Source organism: Castor canadensis, chromosome 1 (genome assembly GCF_047511655.1).
Source record: "Castor canadensis chromosome 1, mCasCan1.hap1v2, whole genome shotgun sequence".
In the NCBI taxonomy this organism is placed as follows: Eukaryota; Metazoa; Chordata; class Mammalia; order Rodentia; family Castoridae; genus Castor; species Castor canadensis.
In genome coordinates this window covers 144,079,801-144,101,649 of record NC_133386.1, presented here as the reverse complement: position 1 = coordinate 144,101,649, position 21,849 = coordinate 144,079,801, and the positions used below count along the sequence as shown (strand labels likewise).

The window sequence follows — 21,849 nt, the reverse complement described above, 5'->3', positions numbered from 1 at the left end:
ACACCTACCAGGTCAAGGCCTTGCGTAAGAGACAATACTTAAAGAATGGAATGAACTGGAGCTGTTGCCAAAGAACAGAATGGCGGTGCCAGGTACCCAGCGTCATGGTCTCACTGCCCTCCACAGGATGTATATGCAGAATCCCAAAGGGAGAGAAGATGTAGTGCTCAGGATTCACCTTCTTCGGTGGTACCACCATCAGCTCATAGGGCCTTGAAATAAAAAAAGCTAAGCAGCTTTTGCTTTGTTTAGTAAACAAAACAAGTCAGACTCAGAAAGATAAATACTGCATGTTTTCACTCATATGTAGAATATGTAGGCTCTAGATTTTTTTTTTTAAGGACTCCAATATCAAAGAGAGACTATTTGGGGTGGGAACTAGTAGGAAGTGGGAGGAAGAAAAGAGAGGGTAAGGAGGGGAAGAATATGATCAAAGTACATTGTATACACATATGAAAAGGTCATACTGAAACCACTTAAAATTTCTTCATGAAAGTTTAAAAAGGGGGGAGATTGGGAGGGGAAGAATAAGAAAGAGTAACAGAAGGGATGAATATGATCAAAGTACATTTTATGCATGTTTGGAAACATAACAGTGAAACCCCTCAACTTGTACAATATATACTAATTTTGAAAAGATAATTCATTTAAAATAAGATCACAAAAATAAAATATTTAGGAATAAATTTAACAAAACAAAAAAGCTCTGATCAGCAGGAATCAAAGGAACTTACACACGTTTCAAGAAGGGATAAGAGAAAGATGGGGGAGATGAAAAAGGAGGCAAGAAGGCAAAAGGAAATAGAGGGGAAAGAGAACAGAATGATTTTCAAACTAGAAAGACAGCACATACAATTATTATGACTTAATTAACAATATTAAAAGGTTATTTTTTAAATAGATAAAATTTGGATCTAATGGAAGAAAGGGCATGAATGTCTCAGGTTATGTGGAAGGAGGAGGCTTGTTTTTATAACCCTAGAGTCAAAACAGGACCAGGAGGTAGGAGCTAAAAGAAAGAAGATTTTGATTCACTCTAAGGAACAGGATGCTTTTGGAAGAGCAAAGTTTCCCTAACACTAAAGATTTAAATATCTGATTCTTGCACTGGAGTTGGAAGATACCACCATTAAAGTTGCTTATGTATTATGATCAAATGTTTTTCTTATTTCAGAATAAAGAAGAGGAAAAAGTAAGCTGGGTGCTGGTGGCTCACACCTGTAATCCTAACTAACTACTCAGGAGGCAGAGGTCAGGAGGATGGCACTTCGAAATTAGCATGGGCAAGTAGTTCTTGAGACCCTATCTCCTAGCTCAAAAAAAAAAAAACCACCACAGAAAAAAGGAATGGTGTTGGTCTCAAGTGGTAAGAGTGCCTCCCTAGCAAGCGTGAGGCCCTGAGTTCAAATTCCAGTGCTGCCAAAAAAAAAAGGAAGAGCAAAACGTGAAAAAAGGATGACTAAGACAAAAGACAGAGCAAAGGGGAACAAAGAGAGGAGTGGAGGAGGAAGCTGAGGAGAAGGGAAGAAGGAGGGAAACTAGGAGACAGAGGAGTACATGGAGAAAGAACTGGGGAGATGAATAGGGATAGGGAGAAAGAAGAGTGGGAAGACAGCATGGGAGGAAATCAGGGAGCAAGAGAGGAAGAGGAGGTCTGGATATGGGCTCTTACTTAAAGTATCGACTGGGAGCCACGTTGAGATAGAGGAAGTGGATCTTCTTCAGGTACCTCTCTGTCTTCAGAATGCTCCTCACCTGGCTACCCAGGAAGGAAGCCTCATGCAAGAAGCCAATACTTCTCTTGTGGAAGGCTTTTCCCTTGGGAACTTCATAGTAAAGTTGAGACCTATATGACAAAAAGATCAGAGAGAAAAGGCAGAACAAAGCTGTCAGGTATGTAAGAGATGGGCCTTGCCACTGTTGGCCAGTGAAAAGGTGCCAGAGGGGATGTGATATGGCATTGCCAGAGCCTGTCTATCTCCTATGCTTAAAGGTGTCACATACTGAGCAAACACAGTCCAGTATGCAATATATTCACACAGACATGTGAATGAGCAGCCCCTCCCTTTGATCACTCTGGATTAATTGTGACTATTGCAAAGTCAAAAGCACAAATAATGGAAAAACTATTTTACCAACTCATTGCCAATGCTCCTCTGTCCCAACTTTTTAAATCTTATCTCCTGTCTTTGTTGTCATTATACCTGCTTTTTAAAAAAAATTTTTTAACCCATAAGACTTACTATTTTTGCCATTTTCTTTTACTTTTTGTTTGTTTTTTGTGGTATTGGGGTTTGAACTCAGGACCTCACACTTGCTAGGAAGGTGCTCTACTGCTTGAGCCACTCCACCAGCATTATACCTGCTTTCTAAACCTGCATTATACCCATACCTCTTACTCTTATTCCCATGATCATTTTTGCTCTTCTGTTATCACCAAGCTCTAGCTTCATATCTTTTAAGGAAAAGATCTAATGAATATCCAATCAAGATCTAATGAAACATTCTTTAACCCCTTCAGCCTGTACCAATGATCTTATCTTCTTACCCTTCTTCCATACTGGTCAACAAATTGATATAAAAATTAATTATCCAACAACCTAAAATCAAATTACTTAACTAATAATTTTGTTTTAATTTTGAGACAGAATGTTACTATGCAGTCCATACTATCCTTGAACTCAAGACCCTATCTCCACCTTCCAAGTGTTGGGATTACAGGCCACCACACCCAGCACCTAGACTAATAATTTTGGTTGGGGTGATCTCACAACACACTCAAAAAGAAACCTAATACTGTTGGGAGCAGGTGGCTTACTCCCTAGCTACTCGGAAGGCAGAGATCAGGAGGATGGATCATGGTTAGAAGCCAACCCTAGGCAAACAGTTTGAGACACCCTATCTAGAAAATACCCAACACAAAAAAGGGCTGGAGGCGGAGCAGTTCCAGTGATAGAGCACCTGCCTGGTAAGTGTGAAGCTCTGAGTTCAAACTCTAGTACCTCACACTTTCCCTCCCAAAATTAGAAACCTAGTATTGATTTAACTTAGACTTAACTAGTCAAACCTGAATATAAATCAACAGAAGTTACCCCAGAAATAACAGTGCAATCCTATTCTAGAATTCATATCAACAATGATCTTGATGTCAGATCAGGACATCTTAAATGGTTAACAGACAGCTGTTAAGGTCTTATACGATTCAGTAGATTCACAAGTTCACAAAAGCAGGAATATAGACACCTATTGTTCAGTTTCAGCTGTGAGCCCATTCTGCTTTGATATCTTAGTACAAATCCTCATACCGCCATCTCTTTCAGGTCCCTCAAGCTGTTATATATAACCCCATGACCAGCCCTGCCAAGCCCTAAGTTCATCTCATTCTTTATTTTCTTCCTTGCCTGGAGAAACTGAGGTTCTCAGCCATGAACTAACTCTCTCAGCATGGCTGCCTCTCAATACACTTACCTGTTCTCCAGTTTGACAAAAAGGGATATTCTTTCTTCTCTGAAAGGCCAGTTTCTCTATCTGTGTTCTGGATCTCTTACATCTGTCTATGACGTATTTTAAATTTTCTCTTCTTACCTTAGCTTATTGATTCATTTAGTCTACACATATTTATTGAGGACCTACTTCTCAAGCACTGTCTTAAGAGCCATAATCTCTCTACTTAAAAACAAAAGACTCCTATTTAAACACCAAAATTCTTTCAAGCTGCTGTCCGACCATCTCTCCCTTTCAAGCCAAGCTTCATGAAAGAATAGTAAAATGAGATTTCTCCTTCATATTCCATCCATTCCTAATGCACTACAGTCTGGCTTCCTCCCCACAAGACCCCATTGAAACTGCTCTCATCAACCTCTTTTTTGTTGCTAAATCCAATAGTTTTTAAATTCTTACTGGCATTTAATACTACTGATTGTTCCCTCCTTGAAACTCTCCTTGTTTTCACCTAACCTACAGTAAGTTCAGTTTTGAGTTGGGCTAATCTGTAAGATTCATAGTGAACTGGCTGTAGATATCTAAGTGGCTATGTAAACACCCATAAACTGACTTATTTTTCTCCTTTGTTCAAATCCCCAGACTGGGTCACTCACTTAGTCTGTCTTGATTCAACAGGCTCCTCCTCTGCGTAGTCAGTGCCACTGCTTTCATACTGTACAGGGATGTCTGTTGCCAGTGCCAAGGGGAGGAGGCTAAGGCCATCCAGCCACCGGGTTTCTTCTAGGGCCACCTCGGCACCAACGATGCCCAGGCAGTGCTGTAGCTCAGGAAGGGTCAATGGTCGCAACCATGTGGTCAATTCTTTCTGTACTTGCTGTTCACCCCAAAGGGCCTGTACAAAAGGGCAGGCTGGGCATGGGGGCCCATGATAGGCTCTCCTCTTCCAGGGAGAGCAGTCAACATGGGAAGCCCTATGTAACAAAGAGCTGTCTGGGGGAAAGGCCTTGTCTATGGCATCTAGCAGGTCTAGCTGGAGTTGGACTTGAACTTTGGGTGCCCAGCAATACAACTGCTCCAGGAAGGGCAGCAAATCAAGGCGGCCAACTAGCAACTCACGATATGGAGGCAACAGACCCAGTACTGCATGCAGATAGTGCCAAGCTGCAGGGCTGCCATCCTGTAGCACAGCTGAGAACAGAGATCGGAGCTCTGCTAACAGGAGCTCCAGCTCTGTAGACTGCTCTGGTCCAGTCACTGCCTTCAGGAATAGCTTGTGTTTCCTCTGAAACACAGCCCTGGGCTGTCCTTTGCTGTCCAGGGCATCTGCAGAGTGCCAAGACTCAAGAGCATCGGATGATGTCTCATTAGCGGGGAACAAGAGGAGCTGGGCATTCAACTGCTGTCGAAGAGATCTTGCCCACAGCTCAGGCTCCAACTGCCAGTTCCAGGCTCTCTGCTGCTGGACCTCATCTGCATGGTCCAGAGTGAGAGAGGAGCAGAAAAGGGCCCTCAGGCTCTGGGTCAAGTCAATGGGGTGGGAAGAGGTGGGGAGGGGAAAAAGCAACCTATGACAGGGAAATGGATGTAGCTGCAGGGCAGAGCCGGACCAGCAGAAGACCTTTCCTGAGAACCACCCTACTGTTTCCCTAAAGGCTCGTAAGAAACAGGTCCAGATGACAGAAGGGAGCCCACCCTGTACAAGAGTTCCTTCCCACCTCCCAGAGTCCTGTCCCTGTCACCTGGCTTAAGGGATGTAGGAGGCAAGGGCAGCGAAGAGAGCCAGAGCTGTCGATGAGGTTTCATTGGGAAGTGCCTGCTGGAGAAGTGAATAAACTTAGATTTGAGTCCCAGGCAACAGGCTCACCCTGATCACACCCACCTACACGGAGAATGGAGCACAAAGGTGTAATTATTTGAAGAGGCAAACTGATAGGCCAACGGAGCTCATGCAGAGAATCTCAGCTTGCAGCAAAGCGCCTTCAGAGTGGAAGCTGGCGATCACGATCACCTTGAAAGGGAAAAACGGGCTGTCAGTCAGAAGCAGCAAAGCCCCAGTCCCCTGACTTCTTCGCCCACAGGCTGAGAAGATCATGAGCACAGAAAGCTCAGGAGCCCACACAGTGAACAGCTTGGCCGAGGTCTAGAGGAAGAAGGAGCAAAGGAGTGGGTTGAGGGAAGAAGTCTGACTCGGTGGGAGCGTGTGAGAGAGGACTTTCGGAGGGCAGGGGCGACAGCGCTGGTCCTGGAGAACCGAGGGACACGGATCCTGAGCTGAGGACTCACCAGCAGCTGTTAGAACCGTTACCAGACACTGGGAAGGCCAGAGCCTCCCCTGCCTGCGCAGCCGAGGAGCCAGAAAGAGCGGTAGATGTGGGCGGGGCCGAGGGACAGGTCCAGAGGCCGGAGGAACGGGAACCAGGCCAAACCTGCTTGGTGTTGTTCACCAGGCACACGGAGGCCTGCAGAGGACCTGGCTGGCATGAAAAACAATGACAAGATTGATTAGGGGCACTACCAGTCCTGAGGTGTCAGGAGCAGGTGTAAACCATGTGCCTGTTTATCCACTTACTGAATATCTAAGCAAGTGTAGGTTCCCAACAAGGACATCATTTTCCCACACCCTCAATAGCCTATCCATCTGCTCCACCCCACCTCCCCAAAATAAGCCCATATAAGATGAAAATCTTTGATCTTAACAAGTTGCAAATCTAGTTGGGGACTGGAAATACAGGAGTGCCTGAATGATTTTTTTAAATAGAAATACAAAGCTACCTTTTCTCTAAGATCCAAATTTGTACATCCAATTGCCAACTTGCTATCTAATAAGTATCTGAAATTTAAAAACCTAAAATATCCAAAACCAGACTTCTAATTACTTCCTTCCTCCCCCTCCCCAAGAAACCTGCTCTTTTCACTGGCTGCCTCATCTCAGGAAATGGCAAGTCCATTTTTTCCCATTTTTCCAGGTCAAAACCTTGGAGATACCTGTCTCCTCCTTCTCTTTCTCCCCTTCCTCTCCTCCTCATCCTCCTCCTCTTCCCTCCCTCCCCCTTTCTTCCTTTTCCTCCTCCTCCCACCCCCTTCTTCTTTCTCTCTTGAATAAGCAGAACACCTTCATCAATCTGGCCGGATATCATCCAATCTATTGCCTGAATAGAACAAAAAAGCCTAGAGGAAGGACCAGTTTGCTATCTGTTCCAGCAAGTTAGAGCTCAGACATTTATCTTCTCCTGACCTTGAACACTGGTACTCTTGAATCTCATGTCTTTGGATTTGAACTGAATTATACAACTGGCATTTCTGGTTCTCCAATTTGTAGACCATAGATTATGGGATGTCTCAGCCTGTTTCTCTGGAGAACCTTCACTAATACACAAGTTTTTGGTGGCTGTATAACAAAGTATCACAAACTAAGCTTCTTAAAAGAAGACCCATATAATGTCTCACAGTTCTGTAGATTATATGCCCAGCATAATTTGGTTGTGTTCTCTGTTTTGGGTGCAATAAAACTGAAATTAAAGTGTTGATTGTTCTGAGTTCTCATCTAGAGGCTCTGAGGGAAAAAAAAATACAATTTCAAGCTCGACAGTAGAACTCAGTTCCTTAAAGTTGTAGGACTACAATCCGTTTCCTTTCCATCAGCCAGAGGCAACTCCCCAGTTCCAGAGACCACCTGTTTTCCTTGCAACATGGTCCCTTTATCTTTAAGCCAGCGACAATGCTTCAAAACCTTCCTGTGCTTCAAATTTTTCTGATGTTTTCTTCTGCAGCTAGCAGAAGTTCTGCTAGCAAAACTAGATAATCTCTCTTGTCATCAACTATGCCTTATAAAATCTGCATACTCACAATCCCAGAGAACATGCAGGATGTGTACACTGGTGGGGGGGGGGGCGGAGCAAGAAATGTCAGGCACCATTCCAAGATTCTGTTTACTATACATGCTATAATTTTAAAAGCCCCAAATACAATGACTTAAATTTATTTTTGTTTTGTGAGTCAGGGTGTCTTTATGTAGCTCAGGCTGGCCAAGATTGCAATCCTCCTTCTTCAGCCTCCCAAATGCAGGGATTACGGGTGTGTACCACTATGCCTAGCTATTATTTCTTCCTCTCATAATTATTCAATTATAAGTATTCCAGGGCTAAGATTGGAATTGTTTTGCCTTCTCTAAGGAAGCAGTCCTTGTCTTCAAGTTCCAAGTGAGTTGGGGCCCATTCCAACTAGTGAGATGTGGGTGGAGGGGAAAGAGAAGTCATGCTTTTTTTCTTTTTTAGGTTACAACCTGGCAATTGCATACATCCCTCAATCACATGGCCACAACTAACTGAAGGTGAAGCTACCAAATCTGATCTATATTTTCAGTAGTCATGTACTGGGGTAGAATTCAGGGGTTCTATTAGTAAAGAAATAAGGAGACAATGGATACCAGGGGATAACTAGTAGCTCTTATATGGCCTAGTCGATCAGTAGAAAAGTGAACATTCTTCTTTCACATGTCCTCAAGGCTTCTTCCCTCATTTCAAGTCTCTGCTCAAATACCACATTATGAGTGAGTTCCTCCCTAACCACCAGTACAAAATGGCAACACTATCCCTAACATCATTATACTCCTTACTCTGAATTATTTTTCTCCACAGCACCTATTAACATTTTATATAAATACTACTTTATTTGCTTATTGTCTGTTTTCCCTGACTAGAAATATATGCTCCATTGTGGCAAAGATTCTGATCACTCCTTGATCTATCCTCAGTCCTTAGTGCTAGGCATCATGAGGTAGGTGATGAGAACTATTTATGGAAAAATGCATGAAAGTACAACAATCTTCATTAGTAAGACAGGTTCTGGGGTCAGACTGTCTGAAAATCCTGACTCTACCACTCAGTTTCATTTTTTTAAAATGAAGATAATAGCGTCTATCTTAAAGGATAGTTATGAAGATTAAATGAATTCATGTACATAAAATGCTTAGAATAAAGTTGTATAGATAATAGACATTGATATAATTAGCATGTTTGGTTGTTTTTCATTTTCACATAATAGTGAACAAGACATAATAGGTTCAGTGAGGATATGAATAAAGGCATGGACAACCAACCCTACCTGGGAAGGGCAACGGAGAATCCCCAAGTCACAGTAGGCCATAAAGTTTAAAGCCTTTAAGGAACTCTTTCAGACAGGCAAGGACAAAAGGGAATTCTGTTCAGTACCCTCTGCTGAGCCCTCAACACTGTCTAAAAATCTAATCATGTCCCTTTTGTCAGTTTATTCTTCCATTTGCACAGACTATTTCAAACCTTGCACTCTCTCATCTTCTACTTTCTTATGCTTTATTCTCAGATGATGACTTCACATCCCATTAAAAAAAAAGATGTTATATCAATCAGTATTCTCCATGGAAATTCTCTCTCTCTCTCTCATCTATCTAAAGACATTTATTTTAAGGAGTTGGCTTACATGACTGTGGAAGCTATAAGTCCAAAATCTGTAGGGGCAGGCCAGCAAGGTGGAAATTCAGGTAAAAGTTAATGCTGAAGACTTGACTCAGAATTTCTTTTCTAGGAAACCTCAGTTTTGCTTGTAAGGCCTTAACTGTGTACATGAGGCTGACCCACATTATCTAGGGTAATCTCTTTATTTAATGTCAACTAATTATAGGTGTTAGTCACATGTATAAAATACTTTCACAGCAACACCTAGATTAGTAAATAATTGGGTACTACATCTAGACAAGTTGAAACATAAAACCAACTACCACACAGGCTACAATACCAAACCAAAAAACTACTTAGATTTGCTCTCATTTATTCTCCCTCCTTCCTGTTACAAATTAAAGGTGCCCCCCCCTTCACACCCTATGTAAAACCAAGCTATATACCTGTGCTCTGTGACCCTTTCCCTCTTGCCACCATTTACGCAACAACTATTTATTGAGCATCAACTGTTTTAGGTGTTTGTTTGCATCAGTGTAAAAAACAATAATGACAAAAATTCCTGATCTATGGAGTTTATATTCTAGTGGGGAAACAGGTAATAAAAACAAAAAAAAATGAGTAAACGATATAGCATGTCAGAAGGGATAAATGCTATAGGAGAAAAGAACATGATAAAAGAGGGTCAGGAGTGTCTGAGTACAGCATGGGTCAAATAGGATCATCAGAGTAAGCCTTAACAAAAAGGTACATCTGAACAAAGACATGAAAGAGAGCAGCCTTTCCCTCTGCCTTTTATTCAATTAGAATTCATCCTTGGGATTTCAGTTTTAAAATCACTTCCTCAGGGAAGTTCTCCATCCCAAATACAAGTCAAATTGTACTATTGTATAAATACATTTCCATTACAACATACATTTCTTCTTCATAACATTCATCGCCATTGTGATTACTTTTCCTATATTGCTAAAACCTTGTCTAAAAAAAAAATTTCATTGGCAAAAGGTCAAAGATTAAATTTGCAATTGAAATAGTCCTGGTGGGAGATTATGGTGAGCATAAAGAGAAGCAGACAGAATCAAAGGATATTTACAAATGTAATTGGATAGGGTTTGGCAATTGAATGAGGGGATCAGGAAGAAGGATGTGCTTAGGTTTCCAGCTTTTGCAACTGGATGAGTACCAAGCTAAGAGGAAAGTTTATAAGTAAACCTGCTGAATTTATTATGTTTTTGGGACGCACAAGTGCAGATGTCAGGTAGCTTGAAGAAAATCTGGGAGTTAGCAGTACCTAAAAATCAAAATGGGGATGGAACCATCCTAGAAAAATTAAGACTAAGAAAGAACAGAACCAAGAGAAACATTTAGAAGGTTAGGAGAAGGGTGAGCCCATTATAGAGGCTAAGAAGCTGTGGTCAAAGAAGTTGTAGTAAAACTAGTAAAACATAAACCAAGAGTGCCCATTATGAGGAAGTAGAAAATAACTCTGAATGTTATCAAGAAATGAGTATGCTGAGGATAAGGAAACAATCACTGGATTCAGGGATTTAAGATCACCAACAAAGTGACCTTAGTAAGAACTATTTCAATAGCATACAGATGGTAGAACTCAAAAAAATGAACTGGGTTGAGGAATGGGCACTGACAGTGACTTGCAAGAGCCAAAGTATCCAACCTTTTGAGAAGTGTAGCTATAAAGCAGAAAAGATAGAATGGTAACTGAAAAGGAAATAAAATAGAAAGGTTTGTTAGAACAGTGGAGTTCTTTGCATGTTTGAACACTAAGAATTTAGTAAAGTAGGAGGGAGTTGGAGACCCTCCAACAGGAAAAGACTAGAATTCAAAGTACAAGAATAGGCATTGGCATTAGATGAGAGGCGTTCTTCCTGCTTAGACAGGCGGGAAAGGGAGTAGTGATACCGATACTTGTGGGTTAATAAGTGATGAGATGTTGAGGAAATTACCTATAAATAGCTTCTAATTTTGTTCATGAAAAATAGGGTAACCTGCAGAAAGAGGAGACTGGTAGTGGGTACTAATAGGTTTATGGATACTGGTTTGAAGCAGTTAATTTAAAAAAAAAAAAAGAATATTGGTTTGAGGACTGGGGTTTTGGCTCAAGTGGTACAGTGCTTATACAAGGCCCTGTGTTCAAAACCTAGTACCTCAAGAAAAAGTTTGAAATAGTCATTGCAGGGAGCAATAAAGAAAACCTTTAGTAATTATAAGATCTAAGGCTCCACTTGTATTTAGTAACCATGGATTAATGGGGGTATAAATCTGGTGCATAATGGTTTCCTTGGGTAGTATTTAGTTGTTGAAATGCAGGCACAAGTGTTTCATTTAAGGGCTCAAAGAATAGACGGGAAGCAAGGAAATTTCACATATTCCAAGAAAATCACTAGAGTTTAATCTGGTTAGGAAAGTGCTAATGGAGAGAAGCAATGACCCAAATGCTGCTGTGAAATCAAATAAGGATAGTAGAGGCACCAGGTCAATAAACAAAGCAGAAGGAATATGGTCAATGAGTAAGATGAAAGTTAACAGTAGGGTTTGTTGTTTTGAAAATGGAGCAGTTTGAAATAATGACAATGGGCAAGACACAATTAAAAGAATGGGTGGTTATGACAGAGTAGAAATCACTGGAGATTGAGTTGAGGAATTGAGACCTAAATACTGAATGGATTGTCTATGTAAACATTAAAGTATTAAGGGGTGCAAAGAAAAACCAAGGGCTAGCTATTTAGAAGAAAGTAACAGGACAGTAGTAGTTAATGAGAGTGTTAAAACAAGTAATGAAAGAGGGTTGCAAGGATGAACAACCATAAAGGAATGAGATTTTGCCAAGAGGTAGGCAGTGAAGTTCTGAAACCAACAACAGGAACACTTCTGCCTCAAATATGCTTGTAATGTGACAAAGCTATGTCAAACTTTATTCCTGGGCTGGGTACATAGTTCAGGGGCAGAGTGCTTTGATCTCCAGCACTGCAAAAATAAACAGTTTATTCCTGTGTTGTGCTTGAAACATTACATAATTGCTCACTATGCCAATGACTATCACTGTATGGCAAGACCTAAGGAAGACAGGCCAGCAGCTATACAAGGTTGAGTGGTAGGAATAGGTTTTGCTAAACATTGTACATACTTGTAGAGAGGAAAAAAAACTGGGACAGAAGAGATTGAAAATTTAAGGAAAGGGTTAGTGGTCGGGTTGAGGCACACTTGTTTTTTCATGTCTAGAAGCAGATTAGGTACAGAAGAGACTGGACATAAAAATTGTGGTAGGAAGAGCATGATGGTATATGCCTGTAATTCCAGAAGCTGGGAGGTTGGGCAGGAGACTCAAGTTTGTGGCCAATCTGGGCTACATAGTGAGAACCTGTCTCAAGAAACAAGCTCTGCAAATTCTAAACACACAGTCTTTAGAGTCAGATCTATGTTCCTAGTTTTTCTTCAGCAGTACTAATTATATGACACAGAAACTGAGGAAACAGATAATTCACAATGCATATTTATTACAAGAATATATACAAATGTTGATGTGGAAGAATTCTCCCAGCAGCAACACAATATCCTGGGTCTCCATTCTCCTATCTCTGGCAGTTGAGATGTTCACAAGTTGTTTTACTTGCATTTATATTTCCCAAGGAGAGAATTTCATTGAATACACATGATGCTACTCTGTAGGGACGTTCCAGGTCAGCAATTTTTACCTTTCTAACAAATTATTCAAGAGATAGCAGCTAAAGAAGACAAAATCCCTTTCTCAGTAAGTAACTGCATACAGGATGGACTTTGGGTATATTCTGGATTCTTGCTTCCTTGTGTGTTAAATGGAGATAACACCTCATAGTTTTGTGGCAAAAATTAAGATAAAACATGACACCTATTAACTTCAGAACCTATACAAAGTGGGTGTGGGTGCTCAATAAATAGGATTTTGAGATGCAGTCTGCTGTAGTAAAAAGAATATGGACCTTCAAGCCAAATCTTCATTTTTCTTTTTCTTATTTAGAGACAGGATCTCTATATGTAGCTCAGGCTGGTCTGGCACTTGCAGTGTAGCCCAGGATGGCCTTGAACTCATGATCCTCTGCCTCAGACTCCCAAGTGCTGGGACTATAGGTGTGAAGCACCATACCTTCCTCCCAGATATGCATTTTAATACAGGATCTGCTGAGGATTTCAACTTTCTGTCTATGGGAGAAAACATTTGTTTTGTAGATGATTGAAAGGAGTTGTTTTATTATTATTGGAGCCAATGTCTAGGAGCTGTAATTCCTCTAAAAAGTAGCAACCTGACAGGGGTAGTTCAAAGTAGTATGGGATTCAGAGCAGTAAATTAACTGTTATAGCCACTTGGAGAGAGAATGGATCAGGAACTCATAAAGGGTATGCATAGGTAGTGGGAGCTTGATTGAAGTTGGAGATGGTAAATATTTGGGAGCATTCATTATATAACTTTTTAAATAGTTTGAGTGAAGGAAGAGGAAAACAGAATGATACAGAAAGGATGCCAAGGATGGTAAGAAAAAGTGGAGTGACACGTCATTCAGAATGCTGAACACAGAAGTAACCCCTACAAAGGAAGGTCAATAATGAGAAAAGAACAGAGAAGTTGGAATCAGAAGTCACAGAACAGATACAATAAGATGGAAAGATGGAATAAGGGATTTTAGACAAGCAGTGAAACATTAAAGAGGATACAGAGATACATATTTCTCTGTATCCTTTTTTTCCATAACTATCCACTTCTCCCTTGGGTTTCTCTTCCTGAAGTTTGACTACATCATAATTTCCTCCTCTATGTTGTCCTTGAAGACAAGAACACAAACCCTTCTTTGCTTAAAGGTTTTACTGGTAATCCTAGGAAACACATGGATAGTAACAACCTGGGAAAATGGTTGAAATTATAGAACATTCCTGAATTCTTACAAGTTTCCTATCTGTTCTGCAGTTAATGATGTTCTAGGAAGTGGTGCCTAAAACCTTTTTCTTTTTTACTTTGTTGTTCTAAATATTATTTTCTTTCCCTAGATTCAGAACAATTATTTTTTGTAAAACATAGTCCAGGAAAAAAAAAGTTATGAGCCAATGCATTCTAGGCATTTAAGTTAGACAGACTCAAGGCCATCCTGACACAGCTCTTTTTTTCTCCATCATCTGAGCAGGAACCAATTTCCCGCTGCTATTACCAACTTTAAAATTGTACCGACAAACCAGCTTTAACCAGATGTTTGGGAATTCTGAAATTTTTCTTCTACATATAGAAGGCAGCTGCAGGGCTGGAGCCAGCAGAGATGCACTAAATGACAGAACAAAGAATGGCACCAATAAAGTGGACAAAAGTTCCCTGCTCAGAATGTAAACCACATAGAGTAAAATGTGGGTTTATTGGCTCCAGGAAAAGGAGCAACAGTACCCAGCTTTCAAGAGACCCCTCAGTCTCTGTACAAGGTTCATCAAGCCCAAAGTCCACTGGGTCCTTCAATCTGAGGGTCCATCTTGCACCTTCCCTCTTGAGGGTGGGGATGGCTAGCTGCCTCATGGCGAGACTTTGGGCTGTTCCGCAGCAACACCCGGCACAGCTGAGGCAGCCCCGTAGTCTGCGATGCGGCGCTGCACCAGAGCAGGCATGAGCTGCACGTAAGCGGCCATGAGGCGGTGGTTGGAATGGATCAGCTTCCCAGCACAGCTATGCAGACAAGCCTCCTGGAAGGAAGATGGAAGTAGAAGCCAAAGGTGTCCTGTCAAGCCCGAGTCCTTCCTTCCCCATCCCCAGCCTAGGGGTGAGGTCATGGAAAAGCCAGGTCAGAGGAAGGGGACTTGGGGGAAGACGGGAAAAAACTCCACGGAGGATCGAGGGCACCCCCCACCCCCATATCTCCCCACCTCCTCAGCGTCCAGAGCTCGGTGGTGCAGGCTGGGCACACAGCGCTGGAAACAGAGTTCTGTCATCCGGTTGTAGACCAACAGGAAGTCTCGCAACTGGGAGAAAAGGAGACCAAAAACTCAGCTCTAAGAACCCCAACACCTCAACTCAAGGCCCCGCCGCCGGGGTTTCCCAGGACCGCGCACCACAGCCCGTTGCTCCCAGATTTGCTTCTCGGGCTCTTGCGATGTGTACTTGGAAGACAGCGGAACGTCTGGCCCTGAAGCAATTTAGCTCTCACTCACGTTTCTCAGTTGCTGTTGCTGCTGCTCCATCATGCTAAGAGCGCACGACTACGTCACTTCCTGCACAGCCTACGTACCGCCCCGGAAATAATCTCTCGCCACTCCCAAAGGATTGAGGGCTTGGCTCCAAGATCTCCCCGCCCACATCTGACAACGTCACCTCCGCCCTTATAATCTGCGACGTGGCGGGCTTCTTCTGCCCAGAGAGGACGTCACTTCCGCCGAGTCCCTGACCTGCTGCTAGGATCGCGACGGGAACTGGAACCTGAGGTCCCCGCGCGGCCCGGGCCTGGCGCCCTGAGGGGAAGAGCGGCCCGGCCCAGGTAAGAGTGACATACTTGGGCGAAGGGAAGTTGACGCACGAACTTGTCTTAAGGATGACCTGAGCCCTAGGCAAGGATGAGGACATACCTGATGCCCAGGTGTATGGGGGTGGGGAAGGAATTACACACCTGGGAGACATAACTGACTTTGGAAGTGAACGCCCATGTCCTGGGAAAGAGAGCCTTTTTACCAGACACCGGGAACATACACCAATTCATTCAACTTATGGCCTGGTGGGGAGAGCCCGAGAAATAGGAGATGCATGAAATGGAGGAGGGGGAAGTCACCTGAAGGAAGGGGGAAGGAACACTAAGGGATGTGAAAGGCCGAGCACTGGAGAAAGTACCTGAATGGCAAATGAGCCCCTGAGCTTCGGAAAGGGGTTAGTCTCCTGGTGGGAGCAAACACACCTGTGTGAGAATAAGTTCCAAGAGAGCACAGACTTCTGCTCTCTTGTTCACTTCTTTATTCCCATTGCCTCAATGCCTGACACGTAATAGGCACACCCTGCTTTTGAGTGATTGAATGCATGAATGATTACTAAAGGTGAGGTTGGGGGTTATGAGAAAACACCTGAGGCTTGGGGGTGCATGTGTAGAAATATGCACTTTGGAGGGAGAAGTACACATATCCAAGGAAAGAAGTTGTGACTGAACCCCAGGGACTTTTAAGTCCTGGGACAACCTCTGAAACCTCAGAAATGGCAGGGGAGGCCTCTCTGTTCTGGAGTGCTGGCCAGTTTCCAGAATTATTTGTGTTGGGCTTTGCAGCGTGCTGGGGTGGAGACCTTGGTTCCAGTTCCTTCTCTAGCCATGACGGACGGGATCCTAGGGAAGGCAGCCACAATGGAGATCCCCATCCACGGGAATGGCGAAGCTGGGCAGCTTCCGGAAGATGATGGGCTGGAGCAGGTGCTTCTGTTTGATTCTTAAGTGTTTCAGTTTAGCAGTCTTGGTTTATAAAGCCTGGTTTCTCACTCACATTCCAGCAGCATTCCCCTAACTTATCTAACCCCCCTCATTCTGTTTACAAATCTTCATTCTGATTCTATGCAGATTTCCATGTGTACTCTCTCTGATACTTCAATCTAAGCTTGTTCCCACCCCCAAAATGTTTCAGCTGCCCCTATGTTCCTGAAGCGCCCCCTCTTCTCTGGCCTATAGGATCTTCAACAGGTGATGGTATCGGGACCCAACCTCAATGAAACCAGCATTGTGTCTGGTGGCTATGGGGGCTCTGGTGATGGACTCATCCCCACAGGTATGAATGATCAGAGACAGGAAGCTTGAATGGGGAGGGGGACTGGCATGGTTTGGAGGCACACAGGACATGCCTAGAAAGTCTGAATTGTGTCTGGAGATCTTGAGAACTTCTGTGTGTATGAACCCCAGGGACTGTCTTCAAAGTCAGGCCAACTCCCAGGGTTGTCTGTCTTTCCCACTTCCCATTTAGTCCCTGAGATGGTTCATTTATCCTTTGCTGCCACCACCTGAGCCAAGATGAGACCTCTGTTTCACAAGTGTTCCCTTGATCTGAAGCTTGAGGCTCATTTGGAACTTTGTGAGGCTTCTTGGAGTTTTACTTTAGATTCTAAAGTTTAGAGGAACAAACAGCCCACTGGCTAGGATTCTACATGCAAATGTCAGCCAGGTTTCCTGTTATCAGGATCCACCATCTGTAACTCAACCATCCTAAACTCAGCATGTTTTCTTCTGTTTCCTCTGGTCCTGTATACCAGCAGTTCCTCCCTCAGGGACACCAGATATATTTTAGGTTAGGATTTGGTTCTCAGGGCACAGGTCCTAGTTCCCCAGTAAGCAAGGGAATCCAATTGTCTTTCAGGGAAGTCATTTTCTTATGCAGGGAGGGAAGTATGAGTAGGGCCACAGAGGTCTCTGGTGGTATCTGAGAGAGACTGATGTCAGAGAACTTGGTCTTTTAGGGTCTGGTCGTCATCCATCTCACAGTACCACTCCTGCTGGCCCTGGAGATGAGGTGGCTCGGGGCATCGCTGGAGAGAAGTTTGACATCGTCAAGAAATGGGGCATCAACACATACAAGGTGGGATTCAAGTACCTCTCCCTTCTCTGAATTCTCTGTGGGTACTTTTTTTTCTTTTCCCCAGACCTAATAGCCTATCTATGACCAAGATGAGGAGACTGGGAGTGTTGGAGAGGTATCTTTTGGGGGTAAGGGCAGTATCTAGGGTCTCTGACCTTTTCCCCCACTTCCCAATCAGTGCACAAAACAGCTGTTATCAGAGCGATTTGGCCGAGGCTCCCGGACTGTGGACCTGGAGCTAGAACTGCAGATTGAGTTGCTGCGTGAGACGAAGCGCAAGTATGAAAGTGTCCTGCAGCTGGGCCGGGCATTGACAGCCCACCTCTACAGCCTGCTGCAGACCCAGCATGCACTAGGTGATGCCTTTGCTGACCTCAGCCAGAAGTCCCCAGAGCTTCAGGTGCCTCAGCCAGAACAAAGAGGGTGGGGGGACTGGGCCCCGGCCCTTCCAGGCAGTCACTCCTCAGCCTCCCTCCCTCCCTCCTGCAGCCCCCAGGGAGAACCCCTCCAGGGTGGGCCCAGCCCTGCCCCCAGCAGCACTCACCTGTGGAGGCAGCCTAAGGGTTTGTACAGAGGTCCAGAAGTTGGAGGGGTGGGGTGGGGGAGGGGGCACACTAGGTGCCTCACAAGTAACCCTTCTCTACATGGCAAAAATGCCTTCGGTGCTCGCTCTAATCAGAGCCCTTCCCCTGCCTGTTGTACTAGCTCTCCTTGTTCCTGTCTTATAAACTTATCTGAGAAACCCCTTCCTCCCCATTCCTACCCCAGGCACCCCCAGGATTGTTCTACTAACTTTCTGGCTAAAAGACCCTTGCTAGAGGAAGTCCTTGGTTGTTTTAGTTTTGATGGCTGTTTCCTCTTTGGGAAGGGGGGAAATGAAGGGTTCTACAGCTCTAATGAGGTAGCAACTGTTACTCAAGGCCTGTACCTCCCTTCTGCTCTCAGGAAGAATTTGGCTACAATGCAGAGACCCAGAAATTGCTATGCAAGAATGGGGAGACGCTTCTAGGGGCTGTGAACTTCTTTGTCTCTAGTATCAACACACTGGTTACCAAGACCATGGAAGACACACTCATGACTGTCAAACAGTATGAGGCTGCCAGGTGTGGGCACTGGCATCTAAGGTTTGGGAAGTTGGCTGGCATGGGTGGAAGTTTGGGCACTTGGGTCACAATAATTCAGGAAGGAAAGGAGAGAATGTGTGAGAACAAAGGGGTGGAGACCAGCCTTTATCACCCCCCTCCCCAGGCTGGAATATGATGCCTACCGAACAGACTTAGAGGAGCTGAGTCTAGGTCCCCGGGATGCAGGGACGCGAGGTCGACTTGAGAGCGCCCAGGCTACGTTCCAAGCCCATCGGGACAAGTATGAGAAGCTGCGGGGAGATGTGGCCATCAAGCTCAAGTTCCTGGAAGAAAACAAGGTGCCCACCCCACCCCCTTGATCCTAGACCATCTTCCCATCTTACAATAACCTTCTCCTTAGACCCTCCCCATTGGATGGGGAGACACAGCTTGGCCGGAGAGTAGGATGCCCCCCGTCCCTTAACCTCTGAGTTTTTACCAATCACCCTCTTTCCAATCACTGGCCCTTTTGTCTTGGAGGATTTGGTTGCTGGTTTGAGAGGCACAACTGGGAAAAATTACCATCTGAGCTGATGTAGCAGAGCCCTAGGCTCAGCAAATCATGTCAGGTTTCTTTCTTCTATCATATTGATCCTTCTGTCTTGACTCCCTGGGGTAGAGTACAGTCCCAATCCCAAAAGCACCATTAGAGCAGAGCCCATGTGCCCCTGGGCTATGCTCATAGCCCCTCAAGAAAGGTGCCTGAATCTAGCCTTAGCTTACCCTGCTGGACCCTCAGATCAAGGTGATGCACAAGCAGCTGCTGCTCTTCCACAATGCTGTGTCCGCCTATTTTGCTGGGAACCAGAAACAACTGGAGCAGACCCTGCAGCAGTTCAACATCAAGCTGCGGCCTCCAGGAGCTGAAAAGCCTTCCTGGCTAGAGGAGCAGTGAGCTGCTCCCAGCCCAACTTGGCTATCAAGAAGGACACTGGGGAGGGCAGCCCCAGGGTGGATTGGACATGGGACATCCCTTGCCATTTACCTTCTGGTTTGGGCTTCCTTTCCCTGTTGGAGTCTAACACCAGTTTTGCCCATCCTGCCGTGGTGTGAAGAGGGCTTGTAGGCCCAGAAGTTGCTGCCCTGTCCTTTATCTTCCTGGCCACTGGGCTTTACTCCCAGGTCTTTTCCTTCCACTCCACAGCCAAAGGCTATGAAAAAACCACTCCCTGGCCAATGGCATCACTCCTCTGGCCTAGCCCCAGTTCCTGGGGTGTGTCCCCTGACCAATGACAGGGTCTCAAAAGGCCTTGTCAGCCAATGGCAGCTCTTCTTGGGCTCCCCTGGCCAATGATGTTGCGTCCAATACCCTTTCTTCCTCTGTGCCCATTGGAGAGAAGGGGACTGGGACCAAAGGGGTGGGGATACTGGGGAGCCCATTTCTGACCCTGCATCTAAATGGGTTTTCGCTTGCCCACCCACACACCCAGTTTAATTGTGCTTAGAGCCCAGGAAGACTGGGATCTAGCACTGGGAATAAACCTTTCATAAAAGCAGGCCCAGTGAGGTCAGTTTGTGGGGGAATGTAGGAGGGTGGGCTGGGTAGAGCAATGCTCAGTCCAATCATGCATTCAAATCCTTTGAAGTCAAAAGAACTGGGATAGATAGCTGAAATGACAGGTTTCAGAAATAGTCTGAAGGCCTGATTTCCTCATTCAATCACAGTTGGAGCCAAAACTTTATTTGCCCTCCAGGTCAGCACCAAGATAGCTATAGATCTTAAGAGCATAGGGTCCAGAGGGGGTTGGGTTGTCAACCTTCACGATGCATTCAATCATACACCAAATATTTACTGAGTGCTTTTGTTTGCCAGGCAGTGTGTTAGACCCTGGGGAAACATAAGTGAATAAAACACATGGTCCCTGCCCACAGTGCTTAAAGGCCTAGTGGGGGATAGAGACAAGTAACCAGGCAACTACAATACAGTGATTGTACAAAAGTACAGGGTGCTATGGGAATACAAACAAACCAGCATCTGGCCTAGACAGAGGTAGAAATGGTGATGTCAGCTTGAAAGCTGAGACCTAAAAAGTGAATAGATGATAGCAGAAAGGCCAGGAAGAAGACTGAGTAGTTCAGTTGGGAATGAAGGGGTCATGGCAAGAGAAAGATTTCAAGCTAGGTAAGGACTTTGGCCTTTGGAGAAAGCAAGCTGTGAAACTTTTTAATCAGAGGCTTGACAGCATGGGAGAACACAGGTTGAGAAAATTGTCAGGAGTTTAAATTATTCCTTCATCTTGGGTAGTTAGTGGCCCTTGCCTTAAACTCCAAGCATGAACCGTCTGTGAATCTCCATTGCAAGCACTGGAGTACCCTGTGCTGGTTGCTGGAACTTGAGTGAAATTGAGGCAGTTCCCATGGCTTCTGCTGCATCCAGCTGTTGAGCCAAAATCCAGTCCTATGTGAGAAGTCACAAGGAAACTCCCCAGCAGCAGAGATGTCATCACCTCTATTGCCCCTTGGCCAAAGGCAGCTCCAGATTTTTCAACATTTTCCCCTCCCACCTCTGGAAGGCTACAGGAAGGAGACACTCCATTCAGCTGATTCCCAATAACACTGGGATCCGCACAGCCTGACTACTCTTTGTCAATGATACTGTAATTCCCAGGCAGGCTTTCTGAGCTTTGGATAGCCTGTTGTCATCTGACCAGAACTTGGTTATTTGTGGGAGGGGGTGCTGTGCTCATATAAGCCCCCACTTTATGGACCACTGAAGATTTTTCAAAATAAGGACACTCCAAATGACTGGAGGCAGGGCCCAAACCTGGTTCCACTACTTTCTGAGTGATCAGTGTTAACACCTGCGGGACTAGAACCTTGTTTCTTCCTATGTAAAACACAGCTAATAAAAGAATCTACCTATTATGGTTATGAGTATTAAATGAATAATGTATGTATAGTGATTAGTTTTGTGTCCGACACATAATAAACAGCCCTGTTAACTTATTTTTATTATTTTCTACCAGGGCTGCATTTCCATAATGCAATGATTCTGAGAATTACCCTGGATCTTTGGTGTGAGGGAGTCGCTAGATGATCTGCACCACAATTTCCTCACGAGGGGGCTCGCCTAGAACAGAAGCAAGTCCCCCACCTACTCTCTTAATTCCCTTCTCCCAGGGTTCTGAAGATAGCCTTAGTTCTGACTAGAGATCGTGCTGAGGTACAGATGATCCCTGCTTCCTTAGGTTCAGTGGAAACCAAACTAGCATGTTCTATAGGGGCCTCCCAAGAAAGCCAGAGAGGGTGCTACCAGGAGGCAATGGGGGCCAGCTCCCACAGTCCGA

The 21,849-nt window shown here is 44.4% G+C and overlaps 3 protein-coding genes across 7 annotated transcripts in view; 1 reads left to right on the top strand and 2 right to left on the bottom strand.

Moving 5' to 3' along the window:
- Dnhd1 (dynein heavy chain domain 1) overlaps window positions 1-5,796 on the bottom strand; it is a 76,125-nt gene extending 70,329 nt beyond the window's left edge. For 2 of the 4 annotated variants that reach the window (XM_074084813.1, XM_074084810.1), the window contains exons 1-5: window positions 5,728-5,796; window positions 5,184-5,452; window positions 4,098-4,914; window positions 1,673-1,846; window positions 9-212 (exon numbers count right to left, since the gene is read on the bottom strand). In XM_074084813.1, coding sequence (XP_073940914.1) covers window positions 9-212; window positions 1,673-1,846; window positions 4,098-4,914; window positions 5,184-5,247 — 1,259 coding nt within the window. In that variant the 5' untranslated portion in view covers window positions 5,248-5,452; window positions 5,728-5,796. The remainder of the gene's footprint in view (window positions 1-8; window positions 213-1,672; window positions 1,847-4,097; window positions 4,915-5,183; window positions 5,453-5,727) is intronic. The other 2 variants (XM_074084803.1, XM_074084805.1) reach the window with 2 other exon arrangements.
- An 8,454-nt stretch (window positions 5,797-14,250) lies between these two features.
- Window positions 14,251-15,208, bottom strand: Timm10b (translocase of inner mitochondrial membrane 10B). The gene is made up of 3 exons (XM_020179334.2): window positions 15,054-15,208; window positions 14,769-14,864; window positions 14,251-14,588 (listed from the first exon to the last, which is right to left on the bottom strand). Exons 1-3 carry the CDS (start codon window positions 15,084-15,086, stop codon window positions 14,421-14,423), a joined length of 297 nt encoding a protein of 98 aa, XP_020034923.1. The 5' UTR covers window positions 15,087-15,208; the 3' UTR covers window positions 14,251-14,420.
- A 10-nt stretch (window positions 15,209-15,218) lies between these two features.
- On the top strand, window positions 15,219-20,059 carry Arfip2 (ARF interacting protein 2). Of its 2 annotated transcripts, XM_020179329.2 has the most exons (8): window positions 15,219-15,376; window positions 16,148-16,288; window positions 16,541-16,637; window positions 17,320-17,438; window positions 17,617-17,838; window positions 18,384-18,541; window positions 18,687-18,861; window positions 19,302-20,059. In XM_020179329.2, the coding sequence occupies exons 2-8, from the start codon at window positions 16,190-16,192 to the stop codon at window positions 19,455-19,457; spliced, it is 1,026 nt and encodes a 341-aa protein (XP_020034918.1). In that variant the 5' UTR covers window positions 15,219-15,376; window positions 16,148-16,189; the 3' UTR covers window positions 19,458-20,059. The 2 variants fall into 2 exon arrangements, with proteins under 2 accessions (XP_020034918.1, XP_073940890.1); XM_074084789.1 differs by lacking the exon at window positions 15,219-15,376 and having other exon boundaries at window positions 16,157-16,288; window positions 16,497-16,637.
- Window positions 20,060-21,849: the final 1,790 nt, after the last annotated feature.

What these genes read in the sequence shown, in the direction of transcription:
- Arfip2 (XM_020179329.2), top strand. Translation starts at nt 16,190, where the DNA reads ATGACGGACGGGATCCTAGGGAAGGCAGCCACAATGGAGATCCCCATC. An exon ending in AAGATGATGGGCTGGAGCAG is followed by an intron (nt 16,289 to 16,540) that starts GTGCTTCTGTTT and finishes TCTGGCCTATAG; the next exon opens with GATCTTCAACAGGTGATGGT. An exon ending in TGATGGACTCATCCCCACAG is followed by an intron (nt 16,638 to 17,319) that starts GTATGAATGATC and finishes TTGGTCTTTTAG; the next exon opens with GGTCTGGTCGTCATCCATCT.
- Timm10b (XM_020179334.2), bottom strand. Translation starts at nt 15,086, where the DNA reads ATGATGGAGCAGCAGCAACAGCAACTGAGAAAC. An exon ending in AGCAACAGCAACTGAGAAAC is followed by an intron (nt 14,865 to 15,053) that starts GTGAGTGAGAGC and finishes CTTTTCTCCCAG; the next exon opens with TTGCGAGACTTCCTGTTGGT. An exon ending in GAGCTCTGGACGCTGAGGAG is followed by an intron (nt 14,589 to 14,768) that starts GTGGGGAGATAT and finishes TCTTCCTTCCAG; the next exon opens with GAGGCTTGTCTGCATAGCTG.